Raw genomic sequence first — 15,347 nt, forward strand, 5'->3', positions numbered from 1 at the left:
GCACACAACTTGTATCACCACAAGATCTTGCTTCCTTTCTTCAACTGGTCAGATTCCATCATGGGTTCCAGAGTGATGGCCCCTTAAAGGTCCAAAATTGGCTAATTTGGCTTTTGCAGCCATATAGAGACTTCATTTATGGTTTTATTTGATACAAACTTCCAAAATATCTTCAACAACAATAAATCTTGGATTCCATGACAAATCAGATCCAATCACAGGTTCCAAAGTTATTTTATATCTGATTACCTCCCCTGATTGGAATTAAAATGGATTAATATCAGTAAGTACTTACAGGACTTATTTGAAATTTCATTATTGTTATTAGTTGGACTGAGACAATCAGGGGTAGATAACTATGGACTGATTTTATGTCAAATTACCTCCCTTTATTTCAAATTAAAATTGTTATATCTCCATAACTACTGAAGAATCTGATCTGAAATTTCATTTATGTCAACAGATTTATTTGGCAGATCCTTCTCTTGTCCACTTACAATATTTTTTTTAATTACTTCCCTTTTACGTTACTATAAATAGCTTATCTTTAGTAACTTCTTTATTATTGGCCATAGGGAAAACACGAGACCAGTTTATGTGGTACAACATGGATGGCACCTCCAATTTTTAGGTGTATTTTAACATATCTATACCTTGTAAGATTTTTCTTCTTTTTGGTTAAATTTCTTCTTTTTGTTGTTCCTGTCCTTTTGACCTAGATATTTTTTCTGAGGACCTTCTTGTCCTAAAGTGCAGTGATAACAGGTGAGCGATATGGGACCATCATGGCCCTCTTGTATTATATATTAAACATGTTTTATTCATGTTAAATACAAATATATAAATAATTCAATGTTTACCTCTAAAATCAGCTTCACTATGCCTTTGGCTAATGTTAACAAAACAGATAATATTTTAATTTACAAAATATTTTGTACGGAAAGAAAAAAACATTTATTTTCGTATAAACAACATCGGCGTAACGATATCATGGATGACCCTTTCAACAGGTAAGTTATTTTTTCAATTAACGAATGTGTAATTGTATGAATTATTATTTTAAAAACACGCTCTTTTGGCCCTTTGGTTTTCTTATTTCTTACCTTATTTGAACGAAGAGTGGCAGAACTACTTGAGTAAAACAAATATATGTCTACTTTCTTGCTGCACTTGAATGAGCACGAGTAAGGTAAAAATAATACTATTTCTTACCTAACTTAAATGGAGAGTTGCTGTACTATTTGAGCAAAACAAAAATATGATTACTTTCTTATCTAAGTTCACTTCGTTTAATAGGGAGTTACCAAGTTCCTTACTTTATGCATGAGTCACAAATAAAACGGACACAGCCTGTATAACAGTCGCCGAACAATTTTGAAGCTTTTTGCTCATGCAGTTACAAATCAAGTGGGCATCGGACGGCATTCCTACAAGGAAATGTCGGGCGGGCAGTTTTCAAATCTGACAGGGACCGGACGGCGCCCGTGTGTAGTATATATGAAACCATGGGTACATCTTTTAAGTCTGGCGGTGCCTGGCTGGTTTCCATGTGGTGACAGGACAGTTGTTTAAAGGGCTCCATCTGCGTCCACGACTTCTTTGCATTATGTGTGTCGCCGGCAGTCTCTCTTGATGGATGAAAAAAAATCTTAGATGTTGAGGAGAAATAGGTGCCATCTTATATGTTGATCAGATGAGGAATGAAGCAGGAGGTACCTACGTAGTGAATAGAGCACTGAAGTGTGCCGTCCGGGCAACCGCGCGGCAAAACTCTAATGGACATCATCTGATATCATAACGATCATTGTACATGGCATGGTGCATATAAGGCCTCCTACAGATGCCCGGACGCCGGGCGACTTTGAAGGTAAAATTTGGAATAGAAATCGTAATGCCACCGCCCGATTTAAGCAAGTGCCGTCAGGGCCCTTTCCGACAGTCGGACAATGACCTGACAGTGTATTAACAGGCTTTCCGAAGGTCGAAAAGTTTTAAAATTTTAACTTTTCTCTAAACCTTTCCCGGGTGCCGACCGATGAGCCAAAACTAACCTGCCACCGTCCGATTTCACCTGCCGCCGGAAGACTTTGCTCGGTTATCTCTAAATCCTCGCCGTCGGCAGTCTGCACTTTGTGATCGAGGCATTAATTGAACGGAGAGCGGCAGTTTTTACTGGGTAAAACAACAAATATGACTAAGTTGAAATCATTTATATTTGCCGAGGACTAGTTTTCGTGCATCTCTTAGCTGTGCCAATCCACGAAATGTAATCCAAACGAAAAAAGTTTCCATTTTTATATTTTCATAAGTGGAAATCGTCGAATTCATATTCCAACGAAATAATTGTTTTGTGCAAAACCACGAAATTTTATACCTACGAAATTAAATGATTTAATAGTATTTTCACCTTTCTTGAAAAAATGAAGTACTACTTGAGTAAAACAAACATAGATTTAAGGACTATTATATACGTTACCGTTAAAACCAGTAGCAGGTACAACTATTAACTATTATAATATTGCTAAAAAGAAAATGTGAAACAAGTCATATCACATTATTGTTTTATTTATAGTTTTGATCACAGCGAATCGGTTTTATTTTCATCAACGTTATATTTATGATCGAAATTACTTTTAAGATCAAGGGTTCGAGTTACTGTTTTATGCCCTGCCGTACTAAGGAAAATACCCCATTTTAATTTACTGTAAGCATTATATTGAAAACTTTGATACTTATTTTAAGTGTTCTTTTGGGGGCAGGGGTATTTGTTATTGTCAAGCTTAATTATAAGTAAAATGAACATAAACATAGTGTATAATAAATATTTTTATGTGTCTATATTCGATTTTCTACATTAAAGCAAACAAGAGATCCATCTGGCAGTGTTTTGTAATATCTATTTAAGTAAGGAATTGTTATCCCTTAAGGCTTACCTTTCTCCAGACTATTTCATTTTTTCAACATTTACAAACAACCAAAAATATGACTCCACATGCTGTCAATTACAATTTAATATGTACAATTTGAACGTGTTTGTCATGAAAAGGACGCTATATAAATCTGAAATAATAAATATATGAGATGCACCATGAGAAAACCAAATCCAGTCTAGCCTGCGCATCCGAGCAGTCTGGTCAGGATCCATACTGTTCGCCACGCCAACGGTTTCTCTAATTGCAATAGGGTTTGAAAGCGAACAGTATGGATCCTAACCAGACTGCGCGGATGCGCAGGCTAATCATGATCCATGCTGGTCGCAAATGCACTATGTTGGTTTTCTCATGGTGCGGCTCACATATAATCACATTACATTTCAACAAAATTCAAATAAACGAGACGATAATGTAAATAATAAAAGCTGTTTCGCGTGTTTATGAAGTACAGAAATGTTTTTGTAATAGATCATTCGTTCAGTGGTAGATATCCAGTACATTCGGTATGTGGTGTGGTGCACTTAATGATAAGTCGAAACTGTTTATATCATCAGTTTAAGTGTTTTTCTAGAGAAACTGATCTTAGTAGTTGCATTTTTGATGGGATTATTTTATCAGCAGAACTAAGTAAGTGTTTAATATTTTAATGATCTATAGTGATTTAAAATGATACATTTTCAACTGAATTGTTGTACCTTCCTTCATAAAAGCACTCCAAACAGCAGATAAACGATGGAATGGTTAATGGTAATTTACACAAGATCGTCTAGGAATAATATACGCTAGCGTTAAGGATTTCGATTAACGCTTTTCTCTGTTCAATAGTTTTGATAATGCACGGTTGCTTAATAGTTGTATTTGAAATTGTTCACGTAAACAGTGAGTTTTTAATACATTTTTTTATTTATGATTGCATTTTATCCCTGATATTTGACCAGATATCATGATGTTTGTTTCTGAGAATGAAAAGTGTTTATTTTACATATAATGGTAGCTCACTATGACAAATATACAAGCATAGTCAAAACAGTGTTTAGGTTTGCTCGACTTCGAATTACTTGCCCATCACCGCTGTGGGATCGAAACATTGACTGGAATGTAGAGTTCTTCCGTGTAAGGAAGCCATCCTATGGGCTTACAAAAGATCGGTCGTCCTGTCACGGCTTCCACTCGTTCTTGAAATAACGCCGCGAACGGGTATCTACCACCGAAGCTGGAATGTTGCAGTATGTCCTAAATTGTGAAAGTGTGACAAAAACCCAACAAAATACAAGCAGAGAAAGTCTTTATAATTTGTTGTTGATTCATGTCCTGTCCATAAATCAAACGCACTTCATTTGTCAATGGAATATTTCAAGGAAAATATATAAGATTAAAAAAAACTATAAATGGTATATTTTCATGTTATATTACCTACTTAAACATCCTAAACTTATCATCAGTGTAATTCAATGTCATTGTAAGTCTATTGTGAGAAAACAAAATACCACAATTATAATACACTTATACCCTTATAATCAAATATCTTTTTTTCGATAAATAAGACGGACATATTCGTCAAATTCTATTTCATATAAATGATTCAGAATATGCAGTCTTTAAAACGTCCTTGCCTCATTGGTACTTCAGAGTGATGGTTCAACAAGTCTTTTATATAACCATACTTTCAGCATTACGGAATTATCAATGACATCACTTTTTAAATTTATGTTATTAAAACGTAGAAGTTCAAAGTGACATTTTCATGTTATCACACTGCTCAAAATCGAAGGTTTATCGTTATTGAATATAACAACACTGTACGTCAAATTATCAAGTGTTCTTAAGGTTACGTTATCTTTTACAATTGAGCCGTGCCATGGGAAAACCAACATAGTGGGTTTGCGACCAGCATGGATCCAGACCAGCCTGCGCATCCGCGCAGTCTGGTCAGGATCCATGCTGTTCGCTAACAGTTTCTCTAATTGTAGTAGGCTTTAAAAGCGAACAGCATAGATCCTGACCAGACTGCGCGGATGCGCAGGCTGGTCTGGATCCATGCTGGTCGCAAACCCACTATGTTGGTTTTCTCATGGCGTGGCTCATTTTAACTTTTCACAAGTTATTCGTTTAGCAAGAGCCTTCACAAATTTAATGTTAGCGAGTCACCGCTGTCGAAACTACGAAAAGATATGACATTACCTTTTACTACAGGTCGTCCGATCTTCTAAAATTTCAATTAAAGCCCTAACTTTAACTTAAATAAATGTACATATCATTTATGAAAGAGGATGCATGCAGTTATCGTGACATGAAGTAACTTCCTCTGTAGTTATTCAATACGTTCTCCTTCTTAAAATTAATGGAAGGAGTTTGGTTTCATTTTTTACAGTGAATTATTAATTTGAAATATCTTATTTCATTATTCACACATCAATTGATCATAGATATTTATAAAGATTGGACGGATATCACAGTTGCAATTTTCCAAATAATTATGAACTGAAATTGCTATTATTTTCAATGGATAATAGACACGTCAAAACTGGTGATTATATCAAAACCATTTGAGAAACCAAACTCATTTCAAAGTTAATCTCGTCATATTTTGAGATATCTAGAATACTGTAATATAACCATAATACACTTCAAGACTTACGAAGATATTGACGAAATCATTTAAAACAAATAAAAAGTGGAAACTCAATACGTCGTTCAACACGACGAAAATGAAAATGTTGCAGGTTCGGTTTGATTGAGCCTATTCATGGACTGTAGTGGAAATGCAAGCTACCGTCCACGCCTAGGCAGATTTCAACATATGCACATTTTGCAAGTACACGGAACAAACTGACTAACAAAACCACTGGTATCTGTGAAATTTGTTTTGTTTTTGTTGGGTTTAAAGTCGCACCGACACAATTATAGTCATATGGCGACTTTCCATCTTAGATGGAGGAAACCCCAGGGGCCTCTCCGTGCATTATTTCACCACGGGCGGGTAACCGGCCGGGTAGAACCACCGACCTTCCATAAGCCAGCTGGATAGCTTACTCACATGAAGAATTCATTGCCCCGAATGAGGCTTGAATCCATATCGATGTGAGGCAAGTAATTCGAAGTCAGCGACCTTAACCACCCGGCAACGGAGACCTTGGTGTCTGTGAACTGGAAGTCTTTGAGACGGCCATGGAGGACTTCACCAATGGCGGCACGGTCGCCTTCCCGCGCGTTCACCAACAAATCACTGTACATTGTAACATTTCGAAAGGCGTCATTACAACTATATTATTTAAATGATAGGATGCAAGTTAGCATTACATTTTGGCTTAGGTACTTGAATTGTCATAGGAAAAAGAAGAAATATTAAATACATATGCGTGGTGGCGATATTCATCATTTCAACTTTCTCTTGAAGCCCAGAAAGAACCCCGTCGACTATAGACGGATAAGCTTACTGCTTATTTTACCATTTCAGTAATGTCACTTTGAAAAGAAGATTTTAATACTTCAGCAATTTTAACTAGGTCATCCTGGCTGAATGAAACATTTGTTGTGCTGGAATCGTCATCCATGGTTTGCGATGCAGTGCGGGATTTTTTCGAATCAAAACTGTCCAATGGCGACGACAAAAAAACGTTTTTTATTTGTATTAGGTTCGGGGGTAGAATTTTTACCTGATATATGTGAAGTTTTTTTGCACAAGACTGTATATAGAGTTTGTCAGGAGTATATATGCATACTGTGCTGTGACCACTGGCGCGTAAAGTTAGCGTGAAAATATTTTAGTTTCAAAAAACATGCATCTTAAACATAATGTCAAATCATACTTCTCGACTTTTAAACTTAATCCTTTTATACATCCAGCACAAATTTTCAACCTCCAAAACTGACACTAAATCATATAATTTTCTGTTTTCAAGTCCCACTCAGAAAAAACACAACTTGCCGCCATGATCACGTGACAATTTTGTAGAGCTTCTACTAAAATTGCAAAAATGTGGCAGTTTTTTTTCTGTTCCTCGATATTTTATAGACTGACGAGAGTTAAACGTAAATGCTTCCGGCCACCGGAGTCAAAATTTTTCTTGCTGCTTCCAACAACTATTATAAAATATCGCGGTTTATAAATTATGTTCCTCGCGACATTTTGTACGATTTCGACAGATTCTTAGGTTCTTGAGTCCAAGTATGGGGAGACTTTTTACAGCCGCAGAAAAAGGCACTGCGGGTTACACCAACACAGTACAGATCAAATGGTGGTTCTCTAATTCTGTCTTCATAGTAGAATAAGTCACGCAACATATTAATGAAATAATGCACGGAGGGGCACCTAGGGTCTCCCTCCCCCACCAAAAGCCGGAAAGTCGCCATATGACATATAACTGTGTCGGTTTGACGTAAATCCCTACAAAAACAAAGACAAGCCTTTATGGGAACGTTCGCACCGCATGACATTGTCTTTTCGGAGAAAAAATCTATTCCTGTCTATAAATTGATCTCTGTGAACTTAGTGATTTATTATACATTTAGTTGTATACAGTGTAAGCTCCAGATTTCGTTTTAGATGGTTGGTTTCATTAAATTCGTCAGCTAAAAGCCCATACTGGCATTACAGCCATACATATACCTACAAGAATACCACCTGGAAGCTTAGAACGAAATTAAGCAAAATAGTAGTAGACTTGGTTTGGCTTAGTGATTGAGTTTGTTCCTGAGAAGTTATGAAACGTTCAACACCTCTCATGCTCCCTAGCTCCAAACGGAATTCTACTATGGTAATATTGAATGTACTCTAAGGTTCTAAAGTACCAGAAAATATAACAAAACTAAGTCCAAGTATGGAGAGACCTTTTACAGCCGCAAAAAAGGGCACTGCGGGTTACACTAACACAGTACAGATCAAATGGTGGTTCTCTAATTTACACGTAGATCATTTACCCCTTTGGCCAGTGACTCGCAAGATAGCTAGATAGCTTCATCATATGAAATATATACATGAATAAAGAAGCATATGTACACAGAATAATTATATCGGCATATTTTTCTACCAAAGCAATAATTTGCAAAAATAGCCTTTCAAAATATGAATAGTATTTGAACATGTTTCAGATGATAGCGACAATTTTATAGGTGTAAGATATATCATCGATATGTTGACAATAGTATCATCTTGTTCTTTTGTTTTTGTTTTAGTTAACGTATGAAATATTTACTATTATGTTTGAATCTGAAGGTAGATATGTGCAATAATTTGCCGCCTGTATGTCCTAAAACGGGTACTTTAATTGCAATGGTTACCTTCCTGTTGTTTACTTTTAACAAAAGATATTTGATATTTAACATTGGCGTAGTAGCGATCACAATTTTGGGAGCGGGGTGGGGGGGGGGGGGGGGGCGCCGGCGGAAGTAGGTGGTGGCAGTACTGTCCCTGAAATTTTGTCATATCACAAAACATATCGCATCAAATCCTTATCAGTACGTCTTAATGCTGTCTCAATTTTTTTCCTTTATCTACTGTTATTTATGACAAAAATCAGTTTTTGGCGTCAAAAGTTTGGGGTGCAAAAGCATAGCTGCCCTAACTTTCAAAATCCTCCCTCGTGCTGCTACGCCTATGAAATTTAGTCATGGAGGAATGATATATTTCAGAATGAAAGTTAATGTGAAGATCGTACAGTCGTGTGTATTACTGTTATGTTTGGTGACATTCACGGTGCAGCAAACAGAAGATGAAAAAGTAACTGAATATTTATCAGCTGCGGATGGATACAACGCCAGAGCCGAGGCGTTAAGATACAAATATACGTTAGCTATGTGGGCTTACTATACGAACTTAACAAATTACAATAGAAACAAAATGGTACGGCTGTACATTTACAAAACCTGGACCAATTCGTTTTAAAATAAATAGAATTAAGACAAATAGTATTTATCCCTTTAAATTCAAAAATATTGTAAATATAGGTTATAATGTAGAATATTTATAAAATGCAGCATGTCACATAATATGTGATACCATTTTATATGTCACTTTTACATATACATATAACATGTAATAAAAAAGAGTCCGAGAGACCTTATGGTGTACTTAAATTTTCAATTGATACATGGAAATACATATATTTGTCTTTCAATATACGTTTTTAAAGTCAGGCTCAAAAACCCTTTTCACTAATTACGACTTTGTGGTAAAGTTTCTCATTTCCTTTTTAACAGCAGTTTGCTTTATATTTTAATCAAATGTTGTCCAAGACGATGTTTGTATTCGTTTCTTTTATTTTTCCCCATAAAAAATACATTGACATTGGAAGCTGATCGGACGAGCGAACAAATGGATGTCATTATACGATATTCGTATTTCAACAAGTCACGTGTCAAACGAAACTTTATAATGTGCACAACATTTATGTTTAATTAGACGTTATATTTAAAACTCTGATAAGACGACATACAAAAGGGTAACATATCATTACTATGCTTCACGTGTGCAAGTATTTATTTTTGTAAACGATTTTCAGACCGAGATGAGCCTGTTGGATTCGGACTTCAGCAAGAACGAGTCAGTAAAAGCAGCTGAGTTTAACGTATCTGCACTCACAGATGAAAGCTTAAAGAGACAGATAAACATGATCCTGGATGTTGGAATCTCAGGCTATGAGGACAAAGAAGTTCTTAAACGGGTATTAATATACATTTTGAGAGGTGTCAGACTGAAATTAGAAGGTCGGTCCTGAGTTTATGACGATGTTACAAAATGTGTTCTATTTTATGTTTAACAAAAAGGTAATTGGTCTATTAAAAAGATGACTGTATGACAAAAGTTACGCCACTAAAATGTGTTATTAGGCCATTGATCATAGCTGAGAATGATTGTAAGACAGGCCGCTGCGTGCATTCAGTCAGTCTTATTTGTTTTGTATATCTTTGGCATTTCCATCTTTTAAGTTATCGTGATTTTGTTTGTTTTAAACAGATAACTAATCTTGAAGCAGAAATGACTGGCATCTATAGTGCAGCAGAATGGTGCAAAACATCTGACGACTGCAAATCTCTTGAACCAGGTTTCTATACCATTAAAAAGTTTTATATCTCAAAGGAATGCAAAACCTTGTGTATAAAAATCCTTGTCCGACTTCGCATCAAGATAAGAAAAAAGTTTTAACTATAATGTTTAAGATCCGTCGTTGAAACATAATGTTTTGAAGTGTATGTTGTTGCTCTTGATAGTAAGAATAAAATATTAATATTTAAAGGTCTAAATGAGATATAGATGTGAATATACCTTATCTGTAAGTCCCCTGTAAAGAGATATTCCTTCTCCCTTAGCAATATGCATGTAGTAAAATGTTTATTCTTTCTTACTTGAGGAAGAACACTTAAATAACATATCTAAGATCAAGTAAACCTATTTAGATCTGACCGACATCATGACAAACAGCCGAGATTATGACGAACTTCTTGCTGCTTGGAAAGGATGGAGGGATGTCAGTGGCGCTAAAATGAAAGACATGTATGCAGAATTCGTCGGCCTCATGAACAAAGCAATAAAAGCCGGGGGTAATAATTTAGAACAACTTTTCAGATCTACAGTTACATTTAATCAGATGATCAATAGTTATACTGGAATTAGAATAAAACACAAAATTCTCACTCCAATATAATTCAAATATGAAACCAAAAACATATATTCATTATAACACCGGCTATCGCGCCTTTTAATCCAGTCGACATACTGTCTTGCGCAATACAGACGTCGAGAAATATTGCTCAATTTGACAAACTATTTCATATAAAAGATGATTCAGAAATTAAATATGACAGATCGGTTATTCCGCGGAACGGGTTACCACCCGTATTTTAACACTATCAAAATACAATTACGCATTGACTTAAAAAGATATATAAGTATCGAAATAAGATATAGCAGGACCCCGCTCACTCCGAATCGGTTATACGTCGCGTCGTGCAACGCTGCCGTGAAATTATTCCGCAGGCGTATAACTCTTGGTATTATATTCGATCTTATAACATTGTTCTACTGTATTTTATACACTTATTGAATGTTTTGTCGGTCAATAGTATACAAGGGTTGAATATAGACCGGTCAAATGGCACAACAGCGATTTATTTAAGGAGTCGTGTAATAAAATTGTTAAGATTATGGATAAAATTCGACCAGTTGAAACCTGTTAAATATTCGACAGGTGAAAACCTGTTAAACTAAAAACGACGAAATTGTGTTTCAGCTATCATTTGATCATAAAAAAAAGTTTCTATTCGCATATTATGTAGAAAAATCTTGATAGAATACACTTCGATGTTGAGGAATTATGCCAACTTAGTAATTGATAACAAATATAACTTTAATTGCTCTTTCAGGAAGGTATGAAGACATGGGAGCGTATTACAGGTCTTGGTATGAACAGAACGAGTTTGAGGAAGATGTGAAACGTTTATTTGACGAGTTAAGACCTTTGTATGATCAACTGCATGCATATGTTAGGAAAAAGTTGAAAGATAGATATGGGGCAAGCAAATTCCCTCAATCTGGGCATATTCCCGCTCATATATTTGGTATGTAAAACTGCTCAAAGCGAAAATAAATTTGGTATAAGTTTTAATATGTTATGTGCGTTTTGCTATTTCCACACGATGATATGAGTATTTACCAATGATAAGTTCATACTATTTGTTGTGTACTTGATGTCTTCCACTGTTGGAACTATAGACGTCTAGAAGTCGTACAAAAAGGAAAAGACAACACTTAGAAAGATTAAAGTTATGTATTTATTTCATGCTATTTCACCTTAGGGTATTTTTTGTGTATATATGTTTAACTCATTTTCTGTTTGTCAGGTAACATGTGGGCACAACAATGGGCCAACATATATGATATTTTGGAACCGTACCCTGGTCAGGGACGTATTTCGCTTACAGCAGAAATGGAAAACCAGGTATTTTGTGCGTAACAGTTTTCTTTAGGAAGCAAATGTGATATTTCCTAATCAAATCAAAGTGCTATTTTTGACATGAAAGTAAAACGTCATCGCCTTTTCTAAATTTTTTATCTTTTATCTTTTTTCGGGGGTGGGGGTGGGGAACACTTTATGACCGAATGTTTAAGGTAACTGACGTTGAATCGCTTGCCCTGAGGCTGCTGCTTAGTCATCAGCCTAAATTAAAGAAGTATTCCGTGTTAGGAAGCTGTTTAATTGGCTTGTGAAATGCTGTTAATTATACATTGGATCCCACTGTACACGAAATTATGACGGGAGCGGCACTTAGTGTTCAACCTAAACTCGAAATCTATCCTACACATTGTGTATGTGTGACTTCAGTCTTGATGACACAAACACATTTTACTGATAATAAAAAGCGTCTGTTCAGGAGAGGTAATGAGATGTTATACAACACTGACTCCACCTAGCACCGGCTTAAGCTAAACTCTATTGAACAAATATTAAAATGATTCCAAAGAACCGGTTTGTTTCCAAGTACAGGGAGATATGAAGAGGTATGTAGGTTAAAAATGGCAGAAAACTTATAACTGGTGAAAGCTGTCAAATGTCAATATCTGTATTTTAAAGATTAAATGAGATTGCATTTTTAAATTCATATGAAAAAAAAGGAAGAAATAGAAATGAAATGTATTACTTTTGAAAACAACATTTATATGGTACTTATGGAACTTGTGAAAGTTAACATGCGCAGAACTGCACTGAATACCATCTTAAGTATAGCAGCCATAATGCTATTTTACCTCTATATACAATAAAGTTATAACTTACCAAACCGAGTCTGCAATTTTCACTTTTTACCTTGTTTTCGGTGCTTCCGAGGGATCTACTTTTCAGATTTTATTTACTTCACAACAGCGGGTGTTAAGTGCTGTGTGGCGGCCGTAAAATGTCGCCCCGACTTCATCTCAGTGTTGTTATATTTTGCAATTTTCACTGTTTGCCTTGTTTTCGGTGCTTCCGAGGGATCTACTTTCAGATTTTATGCCTGGGTTCGAATTCTGGAAATCTACAATTGTTAATAGCTTTTTATTGTCTATCAATAGCAATCATCTTACTTTAAGTATAATCTCGTTTCTAAATTAATGAGAAAATTTATATAAAAAGCACATGTATTGTATTATATCATATTAAAGGGAAGAAATTGCCGCCAATAAAGAACGTTAACTTGCATACATGGGGCCTTTTCCTTTCAGAGAGTGGTCTTGGTATCGCACAATGCAGATTGTCTTGTAATTAGGATTTCCTACAAGTTATCAAAAAATACATCCATGCATATAAAAGTTATAGACCAGACAAAGAATTGACAAAAATCTTTGACACTGTGCTAGAGTTTATGGTCTTACATGCAACGTATCATCTTGTAATGATGACTCTTTATACCAAATTACTTGAATACCCATCGATACAAGGTAAAGTTATTGGCAAGTGAAAACATTGCCTGTTATGTTTGAACTCAAAGAGTGAGCTTGACCTTTAAGCTAAGGGCATTGGTCTTGCGCGCGGCGCGTCGTCTCATTATGGGGGACAATTGTACCGAGTAATTTCAAAATCCCCTGATGGATGCTGGAGTTACGGGCGGGACACGAAGTGTAAGGGACGGACGGACGGACGGAGCTGATATCTATGTTCCCCTTTTTCTTCGAAATTAAAACAGACTTGGTTTGATTGAGTTTGTTCGTGAGGGATAATGAAATATGAGTTACAGAATTATTAAGGTCACATTTTCTCTCAATTACATTCAATACAGAAAACAAGTTATTTACTTGTGTTACTTTGCATAATTTATAATGTGACACATGTACCGTTTGGCGGAAGAGTTCTTTCATCGTTGTAGGGTCTTTCACAGATCATTTTGAGGCTTTCCATGTTGGAAAAACCAACGACGGTCGTGTTGGTTGTCATGCTTCGGTGGATTTCGATAACGGGAGATTCGGTATGTTTCCAGATACATTCCTTGTATGATGATGCAAAAATGTATAACAGGTTGGTCATAGGGAAAAAAAGATCTGTGCAATTAATAGATAATTCTTTAAAGGGTTCGTGCGTCACCTTAAAATAATTAAGGTACTTCCGCCTATCTGAATTTAGAGTGACCTCATGATATGTGAAAATAAGGAACAAAAGCTTTCAAATGCAGTGTTCCAGAATACAAAAAACAGCTCAGTTTGCAAGACTGAACTATAAAGTAGCTGTATAAAAGTAAAACTAAAATTTGGAAAAACAAAGAACATATTTTACTGTAATTTTCAAATCTTTGGTTAGATTTAAATCTTTCAAATATTATTTTCAAAATCATGAAGGCAAAGTGTCAAAGTTCAATTAGTGCATAGGAGATATTGTTTACTGAATAATCTAAACATTATTACAAAAATCTGTTTTTCAAATATTTGACCCCTATGTATTAACGAAAATAATATCTGTATGTTGCTATTTCCTATAAAGTATTTGCAATTGCGGACAATATTTTTTATCTATGGTGTACCAAATGCCTAATTTAGTCAAGTCTCAGATTAATGTGAACAGATTGCAACGATCCAAAATTATTTTCAACGATTGTAAAAGTATAAGAAAGTTAATTATATAGTGGCAATTTATGTACAAGTTTACGCGCTGTTATCTCACGGAAATTGGCGAAAGGAATTTTCGACTTCTTGGTAACTACCGAATTACTAACTAATTACTCATACGCAGGCATCGTTGGCATTTTTGGGCCGATATTGGTACATCCTCCTAAAATAATGTTTTTTTTCCCTTTTCAAAAATGAAAATTCCCCTGATGTAGATGTTTGACACAATAGAATGACCTCTTTAATTATATAGTGCCCTAAGAAATTACTGTTGCAATTAGTACACAGTTAGGATGATGAAAAGTTTAAAGTGTGAAAAGTATTACAAATACATGCTAAACTTCACTTTTCGTCTTAAAATGTCGAAAATTCCTCCTGAGGTATGGTACCTCTCCCCAAAAGTGTTAGTGCCCTGCTTGTTTATTTTATAAATTATAAAAACAATCAATTCGAAATATTTGCTTTATCACATATTGAAAATATTTAGACAATATGAAACTTAGGCCACAGTATTTCCGATACTGGTCGGGAAAGTCGATGTTAAGTATTCTTATTAGATGTTTCATCGTCGTAACTAACCAATTTGATCTATCGACTTTTAAATATATGAGAATAATTCAGCATTTTTGAAAACACAGTGAATAAACGCTGAAAAAATGTAAGCCAAATAGTTAAGGTAATCATTGTATCAGTTGTAGTATCTACGAAACATTTACAAAATGCAATAGTTGAACTTGTCACGCGAACTGATGATTAATAGCATATTCAAAGTAATTTTCTGCTCTGTGTTCTTCGTAAAAATGATATTTTTTCAACTTAGATTTAATGATAATAAATGTTGCATT

At 35.3% G+C, this 15,347-nt stretch overlaps 1 protein-coding gene across 1 annotated transcript in view; it reads left to right on the forward strand.

Moving 5' to 3' along the window:
• LOC123560734 (uncharacterized) overlaps positions 1-15,347 on the forward strand; it is a 136,345-nt gene that overhangs the window by 113,550 nt on the left and 7,448 nt on the right. Inside the window, exons 45-52 of the mRNA XM_053516911.1 lie at positions 8,109-8,113; positions 8,565-8,775; positions 9,434-9,595; positions 9,889-9,976; positions 10,329-10,472; positions 11,295-11,489; positions 11,772-11,876; positions 13,770-13,868. Of these exons, the coding sequence (XP_053372886.1) occupies positions 8,109-8,113; positions 8,565-8,775; positions 9,434-9,595; positions 9,889-9,976; positions 10,329-10,472; positions 11,295-11,489; positions 11,772-11,876; positions 13,770-13,868 (1,009 nt within the window). The remainder of the gene's footprint in view (positions 1-8,108; positions 8,114-8,564; positions 8,776-9,433; positions 9,596-9,888; positions 9,977-10,328; positions 10,473-11,294; positions 11,490-11,771; positions 11,877-13,769; positions 13,869-15,347) is intronic.

Source organism: Mercenaria mercenaria, chromosome 10 (assembly GCF_021730395.1).
Source record: "Mercenaria mercenaria strain notata chromosome 10, MADL_Memer_1, whole genome shotgun sequence".
NCBI classification, from domain to species: Eukaryota; Metazoa; Mollusca; class Bivalvia; order Venerida; family Veneridae; genus Mercenaria; species Mercenaria mercenaria.